General features: G+C 44.6%; 3 protein-coding genes across 8 annotated transcripts in view; 2 read left to right on the top strand and 1 right to left on the bottom strand.

Moving 5' to 3' along the window:
• The window catches only part of LOC135895793 (acetylcholinesterase-1-like), a 180,128-nt gene that overhangs the window by 27,058 nt on the left and 127,769 nt on the right, over positions 1–25,301 (top strand). The window lies entirely within an intron of this gene.
• Positions 6,715–11,645, top strand: LOC135895766 (acetylcholinesterase-like). The gene is made up of 3 exons (XM_065423925.1): positions 6,715–6,823; positions 8,649–10,148; positions 11,205–11,645. The coding sequence occupies exons 2-3, from the start codon at positions 8,659–8,661 to the stop codon at positions 11,350–11,352; spliced, it is 1,638 nt and encodes a 545-aa protein (XP_065279997.1). The 5' UTR covers positions 6,715–6,823; positions 8,649–8,658; the 3' UTR covers positions 11,353–11,645.
• Positions 18,313–25,301, bottom strand: part of LOC135895792 (acetylcholinesterase-like) — a 65,479-nt gene continuing 58,490 nt past the window's right edge. For all 5 annotated transcript variants that reach the window (XM_065423956.1, XM_065423958.1, XM_065423959.1 and 2 more), the window contains exon 3: positions 18,313–21,497. In XM_065423956.1, coding sequence (XP_065280028.1) covers positions 21,308–21,497 — 190 coding nt within the window. In that variant the 3' untranslated portion in view covers positions 18,313–21,307. The remainder of the gene's footprint in view (positions 21,498–25,301) is intronic.

Genomic DNA, 25,301 nt, shown 5'->3' with positions numbered 1-25,301 from the left:
TTGATTACTAATTTATGGGTATGGTACCCATACTGCCATCACGCGGGACCATCCCTTTATGACCCTGTGCTGCATTAGCTAGGGAGGCTTTGTTTAGTCTTTCCATGTGAGTAATTCTAGAGTCTATTCCTGAAAATGTGCCCATAATTTGCTGCAGCGAATTTTCAATGCGGTAAGCATGTTCCCTAGGCTAGTATCGAAAGGGGTGAGACCTCCTTTCTTAACTAGCTCCTCTGTGCCTTCCATCCTTTCTCCCTCGTCCAAATCTGTATCTGGCTCCGGGTTAAGAACTGTGCGATAATTCGCACCTGCAGCTGAAGACGGGCCAGGCGTCGAACGTCGAGAGGCTGTTTATCATGCTTCTGAGAGAGCTGATCTCTAGCCTCAACTGGCGATTTTCATTTTCTAGTGACTTCATACGTGCATCACTGCCATGCTCTGACTGTGCCTTACCTCCAATGTTCTCGTTGGGTGATTTTTGTTGCCGTTGTTCAACGATTTGGTTAAATCTGCCCACGTGGTTCGCCTGCCGGACCGGGATCCGGGTCTGGATGCCATTGCACCAGAATTTTTCGATCGAGATCTTCCCCTTGATCGACAGCGTCTACTTGAAGGTGAACGTTCTCTAGAACGGGAGCGCGCGCGAAGCATGTTGCCTCCTCCGGGCGCAGGTGGCGTCTTCTGACGTAAAGACTGCCCGTTGACGTCATGCGTTTGCTTTGGAACGCTGTTCCTAGCTTTTCTTCATCGCCGCCTCCGTCTTCGGATGATGTGTGGAATTTGTAAGCGCTTTGGGCAAGCCCTACCAACCACTGGGTGGTAGGGCTTCACACGCTTCACAAATGGGGTTACAGAGATGTTCTTTTTCCTCCCCTTGTCCTGTGTTCTTATCTAGACCGCATATCTTGCACTTCTTAAGATCTTCTTCTTTGGCTGTACAGACATCAGCACAGTGCCCGATACGACCACACGTATAGCACACGTCGTTTTGTCGCATGTACAGCGAACAGCTGACTAGAGTTGAGCCACATACAACTGCATTAGGCACTCTCAGTCCCTGGAACAAAATCACTGCTGTTCTCGTTTTCTCGATTCGTTTGACTTCCAGAGCTGTGGGGTTTCTCGGTGTGACGAATAATCTATTGAGGTCTTGCTCGCTTAGTTCTCGATCAATCACTCTGACTCACAAGTGCCGTCTGGGGCTGCCACGGAAGCCGGTGCTTGAGAAGCTTTATCTTGAATCTGCAGTTGCTGAGCAAAAGCATACGCCGCAGCACGATGATCGTTGGGCGTAGCGATAACCAGAGTGTTCTGTATCTCGTCAAAACATATTGTATCCTCGCTAGCCTGGGCTTCAGTAAGAGACGCCGCTTTGTACAAAGCCGCTACAAGTGTACGGTGTCAGCTTTCGCCACGTCAAGTCCGCCTTGATCTACTTGATTATGATTACCTTGATCTACTCCTTGGGTAGCCTTGGCAGCCTGGATGCAGCCACTACTCGGTTGAGCTTGCCCTGTCCCGTTCCCTTGAAGCGTCCATTAGCCGCGATATTCGAATCAGCAGCAAATTGTTTCACGTGCGACAACTCCGCTTTCTTCTTGTGTCCCTTCATGAACGGCCTCACCCATCCGTAGCTGTTCAGTACCTCCGAGTTCATCTCCATACCTTCGACGGTAATGGGCCCAGGCATGATGAACCGCAACAAAGAATAGGGTCAGGAAAGATGCAAACCACTTGCAGGCCCCGCACACCTGCCACATTCACGGGCGAAGCCTAAGCCGCCCTGTACTCGACGAGTCCAAGGTTAGCGCGTTATTACTAGCGCGTGCACGACACGACTAACAGTCAAAGCTGTGTAAAAATCTACCCACCGCCAAAAGCTTGGTATCTACAGGTTCCTTGCAGAATGCCCTTTCCGAAATCGCATAGATTTCACAGATCCAGTGCGAAAAACCGCACGAAAGCAGTTGAAGAAACAGGAGCCGATGTAACACACGTCCACACTGGTCGACCTCCTCTTTTCCCTCTTCCCCTAGGATTGAACCTAAAGAAAGTTTTTAACAGTGCTACCCACGAAACAATATTAAACAGAATAAATGAGCTAGGCCTAGGCCAGCGAGTATACAGTTATGTACGAGACTTCCTTACTAACAGAAAAGCATGCATTAAGATAGGAGACCTTAACTCCGAAGAACTACAGATCGGAAGTACAGGTACGCCCCAAGGTTCAGTAATATCACCGATGCTGTTTAACCTGGCTCTTATCGGATTACCAGCAAAGCTACAGAATTTCGATGGCCTCAATCATACCATCTACGCTGGCGATATCACCCTCTAGGTGAGCAATGGCAACGATGAACAGGTTGAAAACACATTGCAACGTGCAATAGAAGCCATTGAACAATACCTAGCAGGAACCGGACTGGCGTGTTCAGCGGATAAATCTGAGCTCCTTATTTATGTACCATCATGACGTGTCCGAAAACTACGGAACTACTAGGAACGAAACAATCCGCAAATTCACCTAGCTACGGCAGATGGTACGCCCATACCCAAGGTTGACAAGCTCAGAGTATTGGGCCTCATCATTGAAAGTAATGGCTACAATGGAGAGACCATACGCAAATTAGAGAATATAACATCTAAAATCATGCGGCTACTTACACGAATAGCCAACAAACATAGTGCAATGAAAGAAGGCAATCTGCTTAGACTAGTCCAAGCGTTCGTAATAAGCAGATTAGTATACGTGGCATCGTACCAACGATGGTACTCGTCAGAAAAATACAAATTAGACTGCTTAATCGCAAAACCTACAAGCAAGCAATCGAACTCTCAATCACCAGCAGCAACGATGGACTAGTGCAGCTAGGTCTCCAGAATACGCTGGATGAGCTAATCGAGGCACGATGAATAGCACTATACGAACGCCTGTCCAAAACTAGAACAGGTAAGCAAATATTGGATCGCCTAAGGTATAAGGTATCACACCCAACATGGCGCCAAAGTAGATAGGCCCAGATACATCAGATACATGATAGCCATCCATCCAATACCCAATAATATGCCTCCCACCTACCATCAGGGTAGGCAGGAAAGCCGAGCACGCGATATACAGAATTCGGTAACGGCAAGGACGCCACATTTGTAGACGCAGTTAAATACAGACAAAGCGCGTCTACACAGCAGTGGTGATAAATTACGAGGGAAAATGCACGACGAGCGCTACAGTCAACACGCTATTCGCAGAAACTGCAGAGGAAATAGCCATCGCGTTATCCATAGCACAAACACAACCGGACGTAATCATCAGTGAGTCCTAGACGGCGTTACGAAACTTCGCCAGCAGTCGAATCTTCCCAGAGGCACTACGACTCCTGCAATTAGCTAATAACCACGACAAAAGTGTCGATCTTATCTGGACACCCGCTTACACACTACGAGATGGTAGCTATAAGGCGGCGCACCGCATGGCTCGAGAGATTACGGACCGAGCCTCGGTTAGCCCCGCCTCACCGACTACCGACGAGTGAGAGTAGGAAGATCGAATGACCAGATCTCACGAAATTACACTACACCATAGATTGCAGAGGCGCACATTCCCACCGCCTCATCCAAAATTACCCAAAAATCAGTCTGTCGAATGGCGGCAGTTACAGACCGGATCCTATCCGAGTCCAGCTATCATGCGCCTAATACACCCAGATTTATACACGACTGACAAGTGCAGACATTGTGACTGTAGAGCCACGCTAGAGCATATCCTATGAGAATGTACGGCTATAATACAGAATAACGGTGATGCAGCCTCAAACAGCGACAGCCTCCGTGCGCGCTGGGAGTCGGCGTTACTCGGCTCGGACCTGCAGCACCAACTCTGGGCCACCCAGCGAGCCGAGGAAGGGCCAACAAACCTTGGCCGAAACCTAGGCGAGGTACAGGCCCACTCCACCAAATCACAGGGCACTTAATAAAGTTATTTGAATGAATGAATGAATGAATGCCTCTCTCAGCGACCTCCACTTACGCCTGCGTTGCGCCTGCAAATTTCCTAATTTCACCACCTCGCTTAATTTTCTGCCTTCCTAGACTGCGCTTCCTTTCCCTTGGCCCCCACTCTGTAACTCAAATGGTCCCCTGGGTATCTGTCCTACGCATTTCATTGCTTGCCCAACTTCGTTTTTCTCTCTTAATGTCAACTAGAATATTGGACGTATCCGTTTGCTCTGTGATCCACATCGCTTTCCTACGGTGTCTTAACGCTACGCCTAACATTTTTCGTTCCATTGCTCTTTGCGCAGTCCTTAACTTGTTCTCGAGCTTCCTTGTTAACCTCCAAGTTTCTGCACCTCAAGGTAGCACCGGTAGAATGCAGTGATGAAACACTTTTCTTTTCAACGACAGAGGTAAGCTGCCTGTCAGTGCTTGTTTGTAAACAACAGTAACCCGTAGGCCCAACTATACCGTACTTATCACAATCGACGAGGTGTTACGGAAAGTATGCCTCATCAGTCATTCAACTACTGAGTCTAATAAAAACAGCATAGTCATCCGCAGTATGTGCGTCGCCAGGACTCGAACCCGCAGGGGAAATTACGGCCATTTCATTATGAAGATAGATCATTGCAGGTTCAGTAGACAAAATTAAATTTAAACTCATTTTAAATGTTCACGATCACCGGTTGGTTATCAATAGTTCGCAGCCGCCCACTGCGGCGTCTCCGATAGTCCAACTGTTGCATTCGAACTTTAAAGTGTATGAATTGATCAATCAAGCAAAATTGTGAAGCGTTACTTATTAATGTAACTTTATATTATACTACCTTGCAAAATCATGTTTCATGTGATTGAAAAGCGCGTCACCTGACAAATAATTTTTTTTATCGGACACATTGCGAAATTACAGTGACCAAAGTGTTAAATGGCCGTGACTTCATAAAATTTGAGATGGCTAAGTGACACGTCCAGAGCATTAGTCGTGGGATTACCCACATAAACCTGGCAGATAGTTTCCGAACATATTTCACATCGGCCTTTCTGCCAACTTGACCTAATTTTAATTCATTTATTTTGTGTTTGTCGCTATTTTCAGCATACCAAAGGTCACGGACGGCACGAAATGGCCAAGATTTGATGAAGAGGGACAATATTTGCGCATACAAAATTGAAGCTGTTTTCAGGCAAAGCATTTCCTCGAGTCTGCGTGTAACTTGTTCCACAACATTCTGCCTGATGAATAAAAAGTCGGTATGAGCTCTTGATTTTCTTTCCTGCGTACCTAGCGTGGAACTGGTTTGAAATAACCATGCGGATGCAGCAAGCACAAAATAATTTTGTTCGTTCTTCTCTCTTATGAGCTACCTTTTATTATAACTTAGCTACATCCCACAAGTTCCTTTCCTCCGTTTTACATGCTTAATTTTCTGCGACCGCGATCATTTGCATTTTCTTTTATTATTTTCACTTTCAACAACCGAAGGCTGTTAAGCAACCGAAGGCTATACCGACCTTCAGTGTTATTTTCCTGGTCACTCTATAATCAAGGAGCATTCTAGAAACTCTCAAGGGTTAAACGAGTTCGAAAGAGTCCAACCAGCACATGCGTCAATGCTGACGGTGCCGCTGTGTATTGCTTGCCTTCACGCATGTCCTGTATCTCTTGTCACTCTATGCAATTTCACATTTACGTTCCAAGTCCTGGCCATTGACGTTTGCAGCGTAGTAGCGTAAGAACAAAGTGACGTGACAGTTCGGGTGATTTGGTGCTCGTACATTTAGTGATTATGTGTAAACACCAACTTAGTGAACTCAGGTGAACGACTGAGGATAACAGCACAAGCGCCGAAAAGTAGTGCCAGTACTTTTGTTTTTAACCCCATTCGTTCGCCTGCTTTTACGGCGCTCGGTAAGCACAAAGGTGTTGGAACCATTGGTGTCGTTGCCTAATCACACGAATAGTCGCGAGAAGTGTTCCTCGCTGATCTCGTGTTGGTGGCTTCATAACCCGGGCTGTTGATAACGTTTGCTAAACCTTAAAACAGGCATAGTACCGTACGATCGAACGCTTTGGCTGACATTTGGGATCTCTATGCGTTAGGAGAGGGGATGTGGCCGCCATATTTTTCTATTTAACGTGGATGCTTTGGTTCGCAGTTTTCTGGCCAGTATCAAGGCACTCGAACAAATATGCATGGCGATACCGAACCGCCACGCGATTGTCTGCTGAAACTTCTTGAAAGAGAAGCGCAGGAAATGCCCAATATGCTCGCCAGCTGGCACTTTGTTCACGCGGCCTCTTTGACGAGGACACACTTAGCACCTAGAGAGGAGTACAGTGCCCGAGAGGCATCCACAACATCGTAGCACACGGTGCCCACAACACGACACTCGCGCGTATGATCGTTGGCTCGGGCAGCGCGAATCCTGCAGAGAGGAAAGGGCGCGGGTGTCTCTCTCGCTCCTAACGTATCGCGCTTTCCTGTTCTTGGGTTTCGACCTTAACGGCACGGTATAAATGCGAAATAATGGCGTCGATCGTGAAGATTCGAGTGATCGTTGGCGCGTGGAACAGCAAGGCCGCACGCGTAGCGTCGAACGTGCCTCGCGTGTACTTCGACACCTATTAAGCTGCGCCGCTGCGTAGAGGCGCCATCAACACAGCTTTACCCACGTCCATTCCGTGCTCCGCGGCCGGGGCGTCACATTCTCGTCAGCGGCTCGCTCAAGAAAAGCTCGCGGTGATAGAGTAGCAAGGAAGGAGTCGTGGGAAGCGGCCATCTTCTTTCCGCGGCGCCAGTTGTCCAGGCTCTGCGCACCGACTCAGGTGAGACTTGAACTTCCTCGTCCTCAGAGATACCATTTATTAGATGCGCAAAGGTCGCGTGGTGTTTGTTATTGAAAGCTTATGTTGATGCGATTACGCGTCTGCAATCTTTAAGCTGGCGAAAGACACAATGTGTGTGTGTCATGTATTAGATCTGTCTTAAATAAGTCATGCTGTCGTCGCAATCGTAACACATTTCACGAGCGAGTTATTGGCATTAACCAGTGGTGGCGTCCCAAATTTAACTATATCTTGATTGAAAATTGATGGAAATCGGCGGTCTCAATATCTTGTTACTTATAGCTGATTTTACTGCACAAAATATGAAGCCAAGAAAAGGTTCCTTGGCTTCCTCGTTTGTTGACTTCATGTGGTTACAACTAGTGGCATATTGAGAATGTGCGAGAGCGGTATACGACAGATAAGAACAAAGGCTCCTAAAAAAGAAGGCGCACATAACTTTATATGTGTGTATACAATTGGTGCTGTTTAGTGCGCTCGTGCATCATTTATTTTTATTTTATTTTTGTAACATGCCACGAGGAGCAGCCGATGCCGCCTAAGAGTGCCAACCTCTCTTTTAAAATCATGTCAAAAAAGAAGTTCATATTCACAAGAAGCTCTTACGCTGGAATTGGTCGTAAGAACAAAGTCCTGCCAGTGGCGGACATATCATTACCGAAGGTGGTCAGCGAATTGCGAAGAGCACTTACGAAACAGAAGCGTTGTGAGATTTGGCCCCAAAAGCTTACGTCACCGACAGCGTCACGAGAGTGGTGCTGATCCCATACGCGCAGTAACTCACGCATGACATTAACAATGTGGTGTGTAGACATGGCACCAATGGTATTTGGTGCTCTGCAGAAGGGAACCTTGATGTACCGCGCAATCGAAAGGCACGTCGAAGCTCGTGGCCTGCCACAGCGTAGTATTTTGATTCACCATGTTTACTGCCATATTTCCCTTCGCTCTCGAATAAAGCTTGGTTGTGAGAAAGTGCTTGCGATATCGTAATGTGTTTCCCGGTTTTCGTCCATCCTTCTCGCGTTGAACTTTGACAATGGGAACAAGAGAGGGCGTAAAGGGCACGTGGCGAACCGAAATTTACACTTTAAACAAATAAAACCGCGTTGTATCTTCGAATGTGCATTATCCACATTCTTTTCTTTTGTTCAGGGAAAGCTAAAGCTTTACTCTGTGATCAAGCTTTTCTTTAAATATTCTAGAAAGTGCAATACATTAGCGTTTTGTCACGGCCAGTGGAGGATTTTAGAGTTCAATGCAAACAGGCCATCACAGTGTGCTTCACTTGTAAACAAACCTACCTCAACCAAAAAGAAAAAGAAAAACGAAACAGGAAAAATGTCCCTTCGGGAACACTCACTGTGAAAACAACCACTTCCAGTATTTTTATTATTTTTAGTCATTTCCACAGGAAATACTTATCCATATTAAAATACTAACTCTAAGGGTTATGTCCACGTTCACGAAAAAGGCAGCAGTGATATTCCGCAATCCTTGACGTTTTAGGTCCGTTTTCTTTCTTCCCTCACAATTTGCATCCATCGCTGTGGCTAAAAGGTCGTGGCCATTCTGCTGCCGAAAAGAAAAGCACCCGTCCAATTTTTCGGGGAGGTGGCCGCATTGCGTGGGAGGTGTACCAGGCGTTTCTTGTTCGTTAGAGAAACCCAGGTAAACAAATTATTTCCGGAGCTTCCCACTGCAGTTTCTCTCACCAAGGTCAGTGGCATTAGGACTCTAAACGTTATCAGTCGATCGACCAATTTATTTATAAATAAATCTCAATTTTTCGTTTTACTTGCAGTACAAAGACAATGTGGGTCGGCTTGGCGTTACCTTTCGCTGCATGTTGTCTGGTGGTCGGCAGAGCTCAAGAAACGCAAAATGTCATCCACACAACCTCCGGAGATGCCAGGGGAATCATTCGTTCTACGACGACTGGTCGAGTACGAGCCTTCCTGGGAATACCTTTCGCCGAGCCACCAGTCGGAGAACACCGCTTCAAGAAGGCGACGCCTAAGAAGCCCTGGCAAGGTGTACTGAACGCTACCTCGCTGCCCCCCATGTGTCCGCAGATTCCTGCTCGCATCAACAGCTACTTCGCAGTAACAGCGGTGGATCCTGTCTCCGAGGACTGCCTCTTTCTCAACGTCTTCGCACCCGTCACAAATGGGTCTGCTCTTAGGCCCGTCGTCGTGTACATTCACGGCGGAGCATTCACGGTCGGAGGAATCGCCATGAAGATCTTCGACGCGTCCGAACTCGCTGTGCGAGGAGACCTCGTCGCCGTCACCGTCGCCTACAGACTGGGACCCTTGGGGTTTCTAAATTTGGGCACAGAAGAAGCACCGGGCAACATGGGCCTCTACGACCAGCAACTTGCACTGCGATGGGTCAAGGACAACGCCCGTTCCTTCGGCGGTGATCCGGACGCGATAACTGCAATGGGCCAGAGCGCAGGAGCCATCTCGATCGGCATCCACCTCTCGTCGCCCAGTAGCGCGGGTCTCTTCCAGCGCGCCTTCATGCAAAGTGGCAGCCCGTTCATCCGGGGTTTCGTGAGCAGCCAATCGCAGGCGGGAACCAGAGCACTCTTGCTCACAGACTACCTCGACTGCAAAGAGCGAGACGCGCATGAACTCTCCGTCCCGGAGGTCGTCGCCTGCTTGCGATCCAAGGACGTCGGTGATATACTGAGAGCCGCGGAGAGTTTCAATATAGGTGGACTGGACGGATTCTTTCCTATAATTGGTGGTGAATTCATGCCGGAGACGCCCGGCAAAGCGCTAAAACAGGCCCCGCCCAACGCGCGCGATGTCCTGGTGAGCGTTTGCGCTTCGGAGGGGGACTTCTTTATCGAGCATCTGCTCACGAACGTCAACAATATCGACAGTATTGACGTCGTTTCGAAACGCAACATGGAAGTTTTAACGAAGCTACTGCTAGGTGCAATTGCGAGCTTCGACACCGAACCTGTCTTCGAGCGCTACTTCGGCCCGGTGACTGCAAAGAAAGGAGTCGAAGTGGTTCGCGCTGCTTCGGATCTCTTCGGTGACTTTTTGTTCGGTTGCCCCGCGCTCAGCATGGCCCGCGCACTCTCAGCTGCCAATGCGTCGGTGCACGTCCTCCGTTACTCTGAGCAGCTGTCCTTCCTCGACTGGCCCGCGTGGATTCGCCCGACGCACAGCGACGACATTGTGTTCAGCCTGGGCTCTGCTCTCAGCCTGGGCGGCCGCCCTTCGGAGGCAGACGTCAAGGCAACCGAAAACATGATAAACGTCGTCTCGTCGTTCAGTCGCACCGGGTAAGGATTGAGCCAGCTTTAGCTTTTCGCAACTTTCACAATTAGTTCATAAACTTACTCAGCGGCATACGACGTTATGTCGAGAAAAAATTAAGAACGTATTGTGGTGTGTATTGCGAATATCATATATCCATCTGATTAGGAGGCTTTAGTTTAATTATTATTGATTTGCGCGAATGATTCTTTACGCAACTCCAATATTGCGCTGGGCTTGTTGGACACCATGAGTACTTTCCTACATGCCTATTTTTGGCCCAACAACGGCCTTGCCTGTGTCCGTTATAGAAGTTGAAAGCAAGACTAAAATGGCCTAAGGCTTGGCAGCCATCACTGACGGTGTGTGTGTGTGTGTGTGTGTGTGTGTGTGTGTGTGTGTGTGTGTGTGTGTGTGTGTGTGTGTGTGTGTGTGTGTGTGTGTGTGTGTGTGTGTGTGTGTGTGTGTGTGTGTGTGTGTGCGTGTGTGTGTGTGCGCGTGTGTGCGTGCGCGTGTGTGCGTGCGTGTGTGTGTGCGTGTGTGTGTGTGTGCGTGTGTGTGTGCGTGTGTGTCTGTGTGCGTGTGTGTGTGTGTGTGAGAGAGAGAGAGAGAGCCTTGGTGACCGAAACAAAACGTTGAAACGTACTAAAATTACTATGCAGGCATTTTGATTTTTCATGTTGGATGTTGGTATGTTTGCATGTTTCCTAGCGAAATATGGCGAATGATGCGCGTGGGGTTCCTTTCAGGCAGCCATTGCTATCCCGCTTTTTTTTTCTCTCTATGCGATGTTGATGCAGGTATATGTATATTATTAATGATAACAATAGTAAATGACACCTTTACTATGTAATCTTTCAAGTGCACCGGTTTTGTCAGAAACATCACCAGCATGTTATGCATCCTATATATGCAAGCATTGTGTTGACTATAGCCGAAACGTTAGGTTATTTTTGGTGTAGAATCATCAAGTCACACCTGATAAACTGCCCGTGTCGAGACTACGCTCGGTGATATTTCTGTGTAGTTCAGAACATTGCCGCATTTTAACGCGTTCGTGTGCGTTCGCTGTATTTTCGCAGGGTCCCAGAGGTAACAGGTGACACTAAATGGCCAAAATTTGATGAAATGGGGCAGTACCTGCACATACGCAATGGAAGTGCTATCCAGGAAAAGCACTTCCTTGAATCCACATGTGACATCTGGCAGAACCTACTACCTGATCAATAAAAAAAATGTCTGTGTCGGTTTTCGATTTCTTTAAAACACTACAACAATTACAGCAATCGCCAAACAAACTTCTAAGCGCCTGAGGCCAGCAGAGTACTAGTTGGCTTCCTGCAGTCAGCGGGCCTGGAAAATATGATTTGGCAGTGATGTCGGCCACCTCAGATTTTTGTGCGTAAATGTTTGTTTCGCTACACATCTTTCTCCTTTCCCTTTCCTTTACATTAATTTCACCAGTGACAGTAGCACGTCAAAATACTTTCAATGATTAACTTCGCAGCCCTTCCCCTCTTCCCTCTCTCTCTCTCTCTCTCTCTCTCTCTCACACACACACACACACACACACACACAAACACACACATCTGCTGTTGCATCGTTCACCAAAGCTTGTGCTAGTAACACAAATTTATACAATTCGTATTAAAAACCTAAAGGCCATAATTTATTTGAAAGAAGGCAGAGAGGTCGGCCTGAGCTAACGCGCTCCAGCCTGCTACTCTGCGCAGGGTAAGGGGGAACGGGGACATAAAGGTGTGAGGAGGAATGATGATGACAGAAAGAGGGATGCGCAATGGTCGAAGCAAGTTCAACATTCTGATTATAAACATGCAGAAAGCTCATTCATGAAGCAACTATTGGGTTCCGGATTTAGTCTGTAGTCACCAATTAAAGTGAACTAAAGATAAAGGCGCTATGACGAAGCTGGTGTGTGGGCCTCAACTACTGCGCGAGCAGCACAAGCACCAAACAAAACCTTTACAGCGTTCAAAGTGCTAATATAAAAACCTAATGTTACTGCCAATGCAAGTAGTTGCATTTCCTATTCTCCTTTTCGGTTTTAACGTGAAGCATCTTACGGTAGATTTGACTTTCACTGTAATCAATTGCTACGTCGCATATTTAGGAGCTCTCCATATTCAAACTAGTCCAGAGGAAATGGACAACAAGCATTTGTTGAAGGACGATTGCGTCGTTTCTCATTACTTGCAGCCTGATTAGGCATACTGATGCCAGTTTTTAGCCTTCCATATTTGCAACCACTGAACACGCTCTGTTTCAGCGGTGAAATTGTCTTTTCACTCAATTTCGCCAGTGTGCTGGTTGTTAGTTATGACGCTACAACTATCCTTGTTCTTTCAAAAATATCAGTGAAGGACCAGTTGGGGAAACACTACAAACACACTGGACGGCTTGATTATTCTTTGGAAACTTTCCCTGCTGTTATCTGACCGCAAAAGTAGGCATATTTATAAAGGGTTGGAAAAGTAACCTTCACCCGCCGTGGTTGCTTAGTGGCTATAGCACAAGGTCGCGGGATCGAATTCAGCCACTGAGGCCACATTTCCATGGGGGCGAAATGCGAAAACACCCGTGTACTTAGATTTAGACGCACGTTAAAGAACCCCAGGCGGTACAAATTTCCGGAGTCCGCCTTTACACGCCTGAAAGCAATCGCTCAAAATCAAATCGTCGTTTTGGCGCGTAAAACCCCAGAATTTAATTATATTAAAAGTAATCTTCCTTCAACTTTTAGGCGCAATCCATCGCATAGGCGCCGGTCGCCTCTACACAACGTTCAGAATTTTGCTGCATGTTCTTGCATTTAATTATTTTTTTCTGCACGAAATCTGCAAGAGCTACCAGTCTGAGTTCTCGTTTATTTGCTCAAACAATTCCATGACATGCACTTAGCAATAAAGCATATATATATATATATATATATATGTATATATATATATATATATATGTGTGTGTGTGTGTGTGTGTGTGTGTGTGTGTGTGTGTGTGTGTGTGTGTGTGTGTGTGTGTGTGTGTGTGTGTGTGTGTGTGTGTGTGTGTGTGTGTGTGTGTGTGTGTGTTGTCCCAGCCAGCATTCGCCTAGCAATAAGACCTCCGGCGACCGACCACCGTAGCTTTTATAGATGTACCTTTCACCACGTTTATTCAGTTATTTTTTTCGGTGAACAGCTTGGCTACCGTTAGGTGGGACAAACGGCCACGTGTATATTTCGCCTAAAATGTTCGAAAAAGGATTTTGCGCTTACTGCTGCACTGTTCTCGCTCAAATTTTACAGAAAGGTCGCATTTTGGAGTCTACATCATTCCGCGCAACACTTGACATTGTTCATTGTCTGGATTTTAAGGAAAAAATGCAAAGTGACCCTATATTATAGGGGGACAAACAACTGATCCGACGGCGCAAGCATAAACATATGTTACCGAGGATGTCAATATTTGTTTGTTGGTTGGTCATCATGGAATGGTATAAAGCTAGCATAGTGAAGCAAAAAGGAGCACAAAAAGGACACAAGAAGGAGCGACAGCCGTAAACAAGCGGTTAGGTTATGTTAGGTTGGTTTGGTTAGCGTTTGTGTCCGTCTGTGTTTTTCTGCTCTATTTCGGATAGCACTTCATTGTGACATGTGTCACCACCTGCCGGCAGCGGCAGAAAGTAGCCGATGGCTTTGTGATAAATCTCAACCGTTGAGGGATAGATGCCGCCTGTTGCAGAGCAGCGGGCAAAACGTGGGCAACACACATTTGCTTTCTTGACCTGCTCGCGTTTCGTTGCTGTCACATATTTTTCGCACGTTCACGCCTCCGAACGCTATATACTGGTTGTCCCTTCTGTACGTAACAAAAACCTTGCAAGCATGCCTACAAATTCAAAGCTCACCAAAACGTTTGAAACGTTAGAGTCAGTTCTGGGAACGGGAACTGATCGACTCACGAACGACATTCTTGGCAGAAGTTCGGTGTAATTGCAACCTTTTGGGCTTGATAATGATGAATTAAAAGAGGGCGTAGACAACTTGGAATAAAGCGTGGCAATTCTCAATTATCTAGTTGAGAATTTGCTTAATGAAAAGGCTGGCTTACCGCCGCCAACGAAACACTTTTACGGAAAATATTGTTTCGAAACCGCAATGACGAGAAAAGTTTGCGAGATTCAGAAAGAAACATACAATTGTAAGCGGCTTCCGCTAGCCTGTAATGTGGGTGTCTTGAAGATATTTATTCAAAACAGTCTTATCTTGACATTTCATTAATAATAGTTTTCCATAGGTGACACACTCATTTTTTCAATGGCACATGCAATACTATATTAATCATTTCATTTAGGATAATAAAGTTTATTACATATTTTAATAACAAGACAAAAGTATCCTGTCAGATTTTGTTAAAATTGGCATGCCGATTCAAAAGTTTACAGTCATCCATACCTACATAAGTTAGTTTCTTCTGAGCAGTTCTTATGTCATTATTAATTTCAACGCGCGCAGCCTCCGTCAACATTTCGATGACCTTCACAGTCTTTTTTGAGTTGTTGGTAATTATTTTTTTATTCCTCATTTTCGTCTCTGAAGCAGGACATTGCGAAGGTAATAAGGACTTGTGTCTTCCCCTCGCGTAAGTCATAGTTCACCGATAGGCAAACCAGTAATCGTGATGCTGCAGCTGTCTACCTATCAAACGAATTCTCCTACAAAAGGGGACACAATTGGACGCTAAAATTCTATTCTGTGAACCTGTCTGAGCTAGAATTAGGCGCCATCTTCCTCAGCATATATAACAAGAATTTCACTTTTCGGTGTTTCTATCGTTTCCCTTCCTCCTCAGTAGCTGACTTTTTAAAGCTCTTAAAAATGCCATGGCAAAAGTGTAATTAGAGAACAAAAATGTCGTAATAATGAGTGATGTGAGTATCAATTTGAGTTTTTTATTGTCTGTAAACACCATCGCTCGTTCATATTGTCCTCATAGTTGCGGATATGAATGCCTTATCAGTGTTCCGAGGCATGCCGTTCTATAGGGAAATCCAACTCATTAATTGATCACGCTTTGTCAACCCTTACGCATCCGCCAGATTTCGGCATTCTTGACAGTGATATACATGGTCTTTTTGCTCTTTACTTGGGCTTCCTGCTCTGCCACCGTCTCGTATGTATACTGAACTGTCCTTGATAAGGAGCTATTTCTATAAGCCGAAACACGCTAATTGCTCCCACGCGACTACTACAGGTGATCCCCAGCAAGCGTTCTCGAGATTCTTATCATCATTGTTATCGTACTTTCATCTACAATCCCACAAATGGAAATGCAAAAAGCAAATAGCCTCGCTACAAAACCATTGATTCACCGATAAAGGTACTGAGGGCAATGCACACGAGAGAGAACCTCTACAAAAAAAAGGAAAAAAATAAGAGCTACCTGCTACACGCTCGTTATAACAAATACTGCATTTCACTTTCTGCTCAGCTCAAGGAAGCTAAAGTTCAGTATTATGAACAAGAATTATAGGATTATGGCGCAACCGAAACGAAGAAATGTCACATAATCATTTCACTTTTTTTAATTGGAAGAATGTTGCGGAAGAAGCGTCCAGTGTAACCCACAATGGTACGACATTTACGGACCCCGTCGAGATGGCAAATGCTTTCGGTGAAATCTTTAATCACGAACTCTCACAAACAGGTCAGTACGGAATTCCACTGAAGAGCCTCCTGCATTCATTTTGCTTACTTACAATCACGCCGGATGAGCTGATTTGTGTTAGTAACAATTGAAAAATAACCGGCGCTCGATTAGCAACATACATCGTGGTCACGTATAATTATTACGAGACTCACATTATCCGTTTTCTTTGAAATTGATAATCTAAAGTTTAAAACAGGCACCTTTCGTCGTGAGCTCGAACGTATCATAATTACCCCAGCATTTAAGATTCCTTACTAAACAACTACGGACCATTCGATGTACCCTCTTTCAGTAAGTTAATGGGGAAACAAACTGAAATACAATTGACAAGATGCTTTAATGGCAATAATATTATTTCTTCATGCCAAATTAGATTCACGCCAGGATATTAAAGTAATCTTGCACTCATAATGCTCAATGACCATTCAAGGAAGGCTGCCAATGATAGCCTTTCTGTAGTATCAATTTTTGTAGATCTCTTAAAGGCTATCGACAGCATCATCCACGAAATTATTTGCATTAAGCTAGACTCAGCAGGCGTCATAGGCCCTCATTCACTACTACTTCGCAGTTACAAGGTAATTGTGCCATTGTTATCATTTCTGGCGCTTACTCTAAATACCGAAGAACTTGCATAGGCGTACCATATAGGGATCCATCATGGTCCCAGTATGGTTCCTAATCTATATCGATTACTTACGCAGTCATCCTACGTCTTCCAAATGCACACTATATTTCGATGATACGACAATCTTTAATTCTTTCAGTGCCTTACAACACCAGTAAACTGCCTTCATTCTGATCTTCCTAATTTATTAAATTGATGTACAGAGGGACATATAGAAAGACAATAAGGAAAGGCAGGGAGCCGATAATTATATGAAAACTAAATTTATTGTATATTCTTCTAAAGACAATTGGCTCTGCATACCGCCTGTTTCCATCATTCATCATTCCATCTCGACGAGTGAGTAATGTGCATATTTAAGTGTAATTATAGATTGTCATTCGAATATCACAGCCATGTCGCCTACATTAAAAGAGTATTGCTCTAGGGCGTATGCATCCTCATTAGGGCTGCAACGTTCTTTTTACCCCCTACGCTTGTTTCACTGTACTGCTCGTTCACCCGCTCTCATATTTATTGTAATTGCCATGACGACAAGTCTCCTTGACGAAACGTTGGGCGCAGCGACATTCCTTTTTCGTCTACTGCTTATCACTTCATAACCTCTTGGTTAAGGACGTACAAGAGTCATCTAACGCCACTAAAGAGTAATAAAATCAGGGAATCAGAATAATAACATAAATTTCGCAAAGTTCCAATGCTAAAGAGCTCCTACAAACCAATAACGCGCTCACACTGACAACCCTTGTCAAATATAACCAAGGCGTTTTCTTGTTCGAACTAATAAACAATCAGATTTCATAGTCTTGTATCCCTAAATCTTCTCTAGCAAATACTAATTCAACAAGCAATAATTTTTGCTAACTGCGGCAAACAAACCGTTTAGTTTTCAGCCATTTTCATTGAGTAATACACTATCTCTTACTATTAAACTTCTAAAAGCGCACATATTTAATAGAGAAATAAGCATTTTCTGGTGCTTTCCTCGAAATCAAATTATTGATCTGTTCCATCACTTATTTTACTGTATGTACTACCAATGTAAATTTGCGTTTAAACTCTACACTTACGAATACCTCTTTTTGTGTATTTAGGCTACTGTGTGTGTATAATTAACAAATGGCGTTTTATTTTTCTTTCGATTTTGTTTCTTCCTTTCTCATTCACTTTCAATACTGTGCATAATATAGTTCTTTTTTCAATTTATCCGTATTGTATATTTTTGTACTTCTAGACGTACTAGTTCGTTGTTCAGCTACTGCTGCTAGTAACCGTGTTAAGAACTATAGCGTTTTCTAAGCACAAGAGGTTCAAGTTCAGTCAACGACTCAGGCTCCTACTTCTGTATGCAACTACCTGCAATAAAAACGTGAAAATAAAACAACTTTATTCTTACTATGACTCAGTGGCTACGGGGTTGCGCTGCTCAGTACGAGGTCACGGCTTCAATATCCGACTGCAGTGGCAGCATTCCGATGCAAAAAAACAGGATGCCCATACACGTGCGAAAACGCACGTGTACATTGTTTCGGGTGCACGTTAAAAAGCCACAGCTGGTCAAGGTAATCCGAAATGCAGCGTACCTCATGACCCACTGAACACTTTCGGGGTGTTAGACTCAATAATTAAATTAAGTATTTCTTTTTTCAAGCTTTGCATTGTTGAGTGCAACGGAGGAAAAGGGCCCTTTGTCGCAAGACGTAACGCTTACCATTGACTTCCACGTGTGTTTCTCACACTCATGGTGTTCGCTGCTTTTGTTGTCAGTTCTTTGGCTGTTGGGTCCTATTTTAATTGCAGGAAAGTTGAAGAACACTGTGGGGCTCAGGAGTGGACATTGAAGGTAGCACGGCAGATGAAACAAAGCGCTCTTTTTTTTATTTTCGCTCCAGTATAAGTACACGTTGGCGAAAAGTTCGTCAGGCCACGTGTTCGAAGCTCGAACTCTCCTTATCTATCTCAGGCGAGTCCAGACTACAACAACTGTGGATTGTACAAAGGCAGTGAACTGGAAATAGCAATTGCGCTTTAAAGAAATGTATGTCTTTTTTCCAGTGATGACAATTTAGCACAGGCTGGTACACGTGATAATGCATTTCCAAGCCTGGCATGAACAACCGATGAACGTGATTTGCCAAAATACTTAGCTGTTATGATTCTTCTTGCAGATAGCTCTCCTTCGCTCTTGTAAAACATACAGTCTCAGGTGGATCATGCTTTCCAGAAGCAATTGTTGAATTGATAGCTCTTCAATACAACAGATATGGGGTAAGCGGATAACAAGAAGTCCTGTTGATATAGGTTAGTTCTGGCTATTGCCCAGGTAAGTGTCGCTCAAGACTTTGATGCTGACACATCCAACAACCAATAAAGATCAGCAAGCTGGCCGCCTCGTAATATTAACAATTTAATACAGAAACTCACTAGCCATGTTTGTATATTTCACATAAATGAGATGTAATATGTGAGGAGTTTTGAAGTTTTAAGCTTCAGTGACACGCTAGCATGAAAATCACTGTCGTGTGCACGTTTTCAAGCACTCCTACCCATCCGATCATCGCCCCCATTCCTCTATACTGTTGCTTTAGAGTAGTTCTTCATGACCCATGCGACCATTTCGGCGTTAAGTGTTCAAAACATGCAAGCCACGTAACATTCTTGCGTCGGGCATACACTTGCTGTTGAGTTCAACAAAAAACATGTCAAATTTTGTTCCTGCGGCTGCCACCAGGAACGGTCGCGACTGTATTCGTATGGTTGCTCCTGTTTATCTCATTTAGCTGATTTTTTCTGCAACGAAATGGATTTGTCCGACTTTCAGGCAAATTGATAAATACGCAAGTCACACTCCAACTTGGGATGCTTGCAACGAGTCTACTTCAATCTAAACAAGGGATCAAAGTACGAAGGACAAGGTACGCTAAGAAAAAAAAAAGCCAGCTCTTTGGATACTTCAATCATGGCGAAGTGAATGCGACAATTCCACGTTTTCGTTCACATTGACCTCATCAAACGCGATTCTGCCATTCTGCAGCTCTTGTTCTGTTTTAGTTGAATTGCTTCACACATGAGGAGAGTCTTGTAGTGTGCTGTCGTAGTTCAGCAAACAAAAGCAAGAATACTTCACTTGGGAGCGATAACACAACTCCGCTCTGCTGCTTCGACAAGACAGCTTTACGAGCCGTTTTACAGCCTCCTGGCGCTAATACCCAACCCCCTGAACGTTAACGCGAAAAATTTGATGGAGTGCTGGAACCCTAGGGTTGCACAAAAGACAAACGAAAGATGGCGTTGCGGTATCAGTACAACCATTCATGATATAGTGAAAGATTGGCGCCCATATACATATTTCTATGTTTAGTTCTCTTGATGCCACGTTAGGTCTCCACGGAATCCAATTTCCGCGATGCCGTAGAAAACATGCAAGATCCTAACGCAGTAACTTGGTTCATGCACTTTTAAATGCGTAAGCATTTCTATGCCCACCCAACGTGACATTTGTCCATATGTGAGACAATGAATGGCTCATACCCCCGTATGCAAGCAAGGAATGCAATGGCTCCTACCTACGTAAGGCAGAGGCTACAAGCGCTCAGCAAAGTGAAGCGAACAGTGCATACATTCATTGAAATCACCCACACAACACACAGAACAGCATACGTTTCAATAAACGACAAGCTCAAAGAAAGCATCCGAACCATCAATAAAGCATTGCATACGCCTCTCAGCATATGCAGTGGTAGTTTTGTAACAGCTTCGCGTTATTAAGCCTAATTCACCTTAATTACCACCAAATGTTGTGGGTTCGAATCCCACGAAAGGTCGAGGGACCGAGTGTCTTAATTAACTATATTTTATTTCGCTGTGCCAAATTAACTTCACCTTATATACCACCAATGGTCGTGGGTTGGAGTGCCGTAAGGAACTTTATATTGATTAAACATGCCTTGTCATGTTCGCTATCGAGCATGATAAGCGAATGTTCGATAAGGTTTGTAACGACCGATGAGGGTTCATAAGGGTCCATACTGGTTGAATCAAGTTCCATAACAGTGATAATGATATCGCGCTGCGTGGAGATGAGAAAGTGGCACAATGCTTACGCACACTCATACAACTCTCTAAAGAGTTTTTGTACCACCCATATGCAAGCTTGTGTGTGGTTTGTGTTCGTGGCATTGTCACATGATGAGGAAGCAATTTGGGCCACATAGTACATCTTTGTTTGCACGCCAACACTCAATGTCGTGAAGCAACCGAGAACGCTTGCCTATTATTTACGGATATGCTTACGGGTGACTGTGAGTTTATTTAACACGTTTAACGCCGTATTACTTCACGCAGGCTGCACCAAGTGATACCGAAACCACGCTCATCCTTAGTCATACTACTCTCCTCCTCTGTGGCCCCGTATGATGTCGAAGCATCACATTTTTCATCCCCTTCCTCGTTCTCGCGTTGATGAATCTGCGTCGTTTTCTGTGTGTGTCTCCACATATTGTTCAAGGACTACTTCGAGCACAAAAGCAACAACAGCAACAACAAATTCAAAGCACGTATAGCAACAAACAACAGGGTACACAGCACGTGTATATAACAAACGATAAGTTCAACAGCGTGAACAACATACAAACTAACTATACAACAGTTGTTCGAGGCGACCACGCAAGAGGGCGTATGGACCGCTTGGAGTGCACTCAAGCGGTTGCACACTGGAACACAGCCTGACGTAGAAACGTGAGCACCAGGTCCTTAAGACGGCGCGGAGCACTTTGCGTCAGCGGCGAAGTCCCGCACTCTGACGCCGTCTCGCGAGGCAGAGCTGCCATTGCGCGCACAAACACAACGTGTTCAGCCAATCACGATGTCCTGCGACGTCCCGTTGCCGCCGCGAAGCCTCCAGAAGTTCTTCCAGAAGTTGCACTCATCGAGACGAGGCCCCACCTGGACGCTCGCGTTCCTCGCCGAGATGGACAGGTACAGGGGGTTCTCTTCGGAGTACTGAGGCCACGACGGAACCATCGTGGGCATGTCTGGCCGCCTGGGAAGAGAAAAAAACACGGGCACCATAAACTTCAAGCGTCAGTGCGCGTGCGCGTGCGAGTGTTAAAAATTTTAAATATGAGCTTCCCCGGGCCAGTTCCTCGATCTGATTATGAGGCTCCGGATTAATTTCGACCACGTGGAATTCTCTAAAACGCTCACCCAATGTAGAATACATGAACGTTTTTGCGCTGTGCGTGTACGTGTGTGTGTGTAAACAATAATAAATATATGCGACGCCAGGAGCGGAATTTCGAGACCAACTTTAGTATTAAATTAAAATATGCGTTTCGCAGCCCCGATACTTAATTAGTGTCATCTTCCTAGTGCAACAAACGTTGCCACCACTTCGAAAGTATTTGTCCGTACTCCTTTAATTCGATTGAGCAGTCAGCCGACAGGCTCAATATTTGGGGCCTTCTCCGTCGACTTGCATAAGCACCATCAGCATAGCTGCTATTGCCCTCTACAGCACGTCTATTTGACATTGAAAGCAAGACAAACCGCGTTTTTGTCTTTTCCTTTACTTGTTTCTTTCTTTTCTGTGTGCGTGTGTGTGTTTCTTCTTTTTGGGGGGAAGTTGGAGGGTAGGGAGGGGTGATGTTAAAGTAGCTGTAAAGCAAGCACACAGCTCGGCATAGACATTCCACAATTACATAGTGCAATGACCAAGCTTAAAATAATGCACCAAGCAAGGTACTTCTGCCGCCATCTGCTCGAGGAGAAACGTAAACCTCTCACGCACTCCACGCGCTAAAGCAGCAAACCCTTGTTCGTGGTGGTGTCCTTGAGATGCCTTGAGCATACCTCTCCACTAGAGAGACACTCTACTCTCCGCCGTTGAAACAATGCCGACGACGGATAGAAGCGACATGGGGTGTGCAGAATGTGATCTCTAGAAATCAAAGCTTTTCCCGTACTCTATAGAGTACTCTGGCACGTAAAACTCCATAATTTAATCTCATTTTAATCAGTGAATGAACGAGCGCATCATAAACCGTTAGCGTTGATGCTGATGTAAACGACTCTATATATATATATATATATATATATATATATATATATATATATATATATATATATATATATATATATATATATATATATATATATATATATATATATATATATATATATAAGTCAGCCAGCTGTGTGATTACCCTTCTGATAACAGTCGCGCATTGTTTCTGTTCCGGAAATTTATTGCAGAACTCTGTAGATGTGCCGTCTAGTGAGTAGGATCGCAAAATTATTAAAGCACGGGATTTCTAACCGCGTATGTATTTCTTGACATGATTTCTAATACGATGTCAAGATAATTATTTTCTTCATCCGGATGCATCAGTGGACTCACGTTGTTGCATCTTTTATATAGTGCCACATTCCCAACCCTGCAAAACAAATGAACATATTTAAGAGCCCGGAAAACACACCCCTAAGCTTCTTTTCCGAAAACAAATGGCTTCGCGAGCGTAAAATTGATTCTACATGACAAGTGAGTAAAATAGCGTTATAAATACATTACGGAAGCGTTTTATGGTCGTGGTAGGTGCTTCTCCCGCAACAACGGCATCTGTTACCTGGTTCGGTAAATTAAGCGCCAGTGAAAGGGAGTGCTTTATTTCAACCCAGGGTGTTTCCTCGAATGATGAATCGGACCTCATATTCTTGAAAGGGGATCGAACGTACTCTCCTGCGAATGTTTACTGAAATCGAGACAGCGCTAAACAGGTAAATAATTAACGCACATAATGTTGCTCCAACTACTGCGTCACTGCTCCGTATACTGAGCGAGTATGCAATTTTCGTTTTTTTTTTCTCCCTTTATTCTTTTTTCTGTTGTCGTTGTTGTTCTCCAGACAAGTTGAAGATGTCGTGCAAAAAAAAAAAACATGGTTGGCTCTTCTGTCTTCCGCAAATTCGGCTCCCTCTTTCTTAGTCTGAATGCATGAAAGAAATTTCCAGTCTTTCTTTTAGCGATCACATTGTTGTTATGAAACAGCTTATCGGCTCTGCCAGTGTGTTGCCAACATATGATTTTGTCAGGTCTTTATACTCCCACCAAACCACTGTTGTTGTAGCCGACACATAAACGCTGGCATTGAGTACGCGCGATCATCAGTACTGCTTAACCGTAATATTCAAAGAGAAGATCGGACAGCTAAGTTCAGCTTAGATCGGACCCTGTAATTCCGCGGCGTACAACAGCGACACGATGCGATAGCGCTGTTGCAAAACGAGTAAGGAAGCAATGTATTACATGCCCCGTTTTATCAAATATAATGAACTCCAGTTCATTATATAATATAATATATTATATAATAAATATAATGAAGCAACCAGTGCCTCACCACAGTGAAAAAAAATTAGTGGCGTGGAGTACGGTGCTTTAAAAATATTGACTTGGCATTTTCGACTTCTAGTTTATTTTTCCCTACATGAATATCTAAGCCATCTAAAACTTAAGCAAAATACTAACAAGCACCAGAGTGTCCTAAATAATTACCAAAATGCATGTATCTGAGCACCAATTTCGACTCGGTATCCAGGATACAGGCTCGTCATCACGTAATGCGAAATTTGCTCACCCGCCGTAATGGCTTATTGGCTATGGCGTTACGTTGGTGAATACGAGGTAGAGGCTTCATACTCGACATCAGTGTCCGCATTTCGATGGCGGCGAAATGCAAAAAAAAAGCGTTAGTGTAACGTGCTTGGGTACAAAAATCCGATGTGACCCAATTAATTAGGAGTCCCCCGTCCCCCCTACGACGTTCCTCTTAATCGAATCATGGTTAAAACCACAGAAATAAATTATTTAAACAAATTTGCTCACCCCGTCCCTAAAATCCTGCGGCTGCCACATGCAAGCACACCCAGAAGAAACACCCGCGCAGCAATCTTGTTTATATCTTTATAAGCGAAGTCATCCTACCTAGACTTAGCTGCAGGACATCAGTAAATGTTGCTCTATGTCATTACGTTACGATAACTGTCGCTGACGCCAGGTTCGGTATTTCGGGGGAATCTTCAGTATCAAAATAAAATATAGTATACGTGCTTGACTACCACAGTACTCACTAAGTGTTATCCTTTTACATCCTTTTCTACAATCGTGTGATGTACATTATATTTACAACTTCGAAAACACGTGTATAGTATGTATGTTTAAAGATTGTGCGCCCTCGCAGCCTAAAACCAATGTATGCTCGGTTATGCATTTGATAAACGTTGAGGTTTGGACTTAATTGCCGGGGCGTCGTCTTGAAGGCTTTTCGGTGTAATGCAACTAGAACGCGGGAGCAAAGGAAGAACAAGACGCGCCCGCTAAGCACTCCAAATGATCCATCTTCAAGGACGTAACGACTATCGTGGACGAAGGCATGCGCTAAAGTTGGCCTTCACGACAAGCGAGGCAGACCGGAGAACGAAAGCTTGTTGTGTCCAGCATAACATATGTGTATACCAGCCGGAGCAGCGAACTGTAGAAACAGGTCTTGCATGGCGAGCACGACGGAGTGGGGCCGGTGGCATTAACTAGCTAAAGTACTACGAATACACATGCCTACGTGCGGGTATAAGCGTCGATTGTGTAATTCAAACGTACAAACTCAGTGGCAGAGGCCATCACGGAAAGAAACGCAGATTTCTGTAGTCTTGTTACACAAAGAAAGAAAGAAAGAAAGAAAGAAAGAAAGAAAGAAAGAAAGAAAGAAAGAAAGAAAGAAAGAAAGAAAGAAAGAAAGAAAGAAAGAAAGAAAGAAAGAAAGAAAGAAAGAAAGGAAACTGACGTATACATTCT

This window comes from Dermacentor albipictus, chromosome 4 (assembly GCF_038994185.2).
Source record: "Dermacentor albipictus isolate Rhodes 1998 colony chromosome 4, USDA_Dalb.pri_finalv2, whole genome shotgun sequence".
NCBI classification, from domain to species: domain Eukaryota; kingdom Metazoa; phylum Arthropoda; class Arachnida; order Ixodida; family Ixodidae; genus Dermacentor; species Dermacentor albipictus.
The sequence above is the reverse complement of the archived record's forward strand: the minus strand, read 5'-3'. Positions and strand labels throughout refer to the sequence as shown.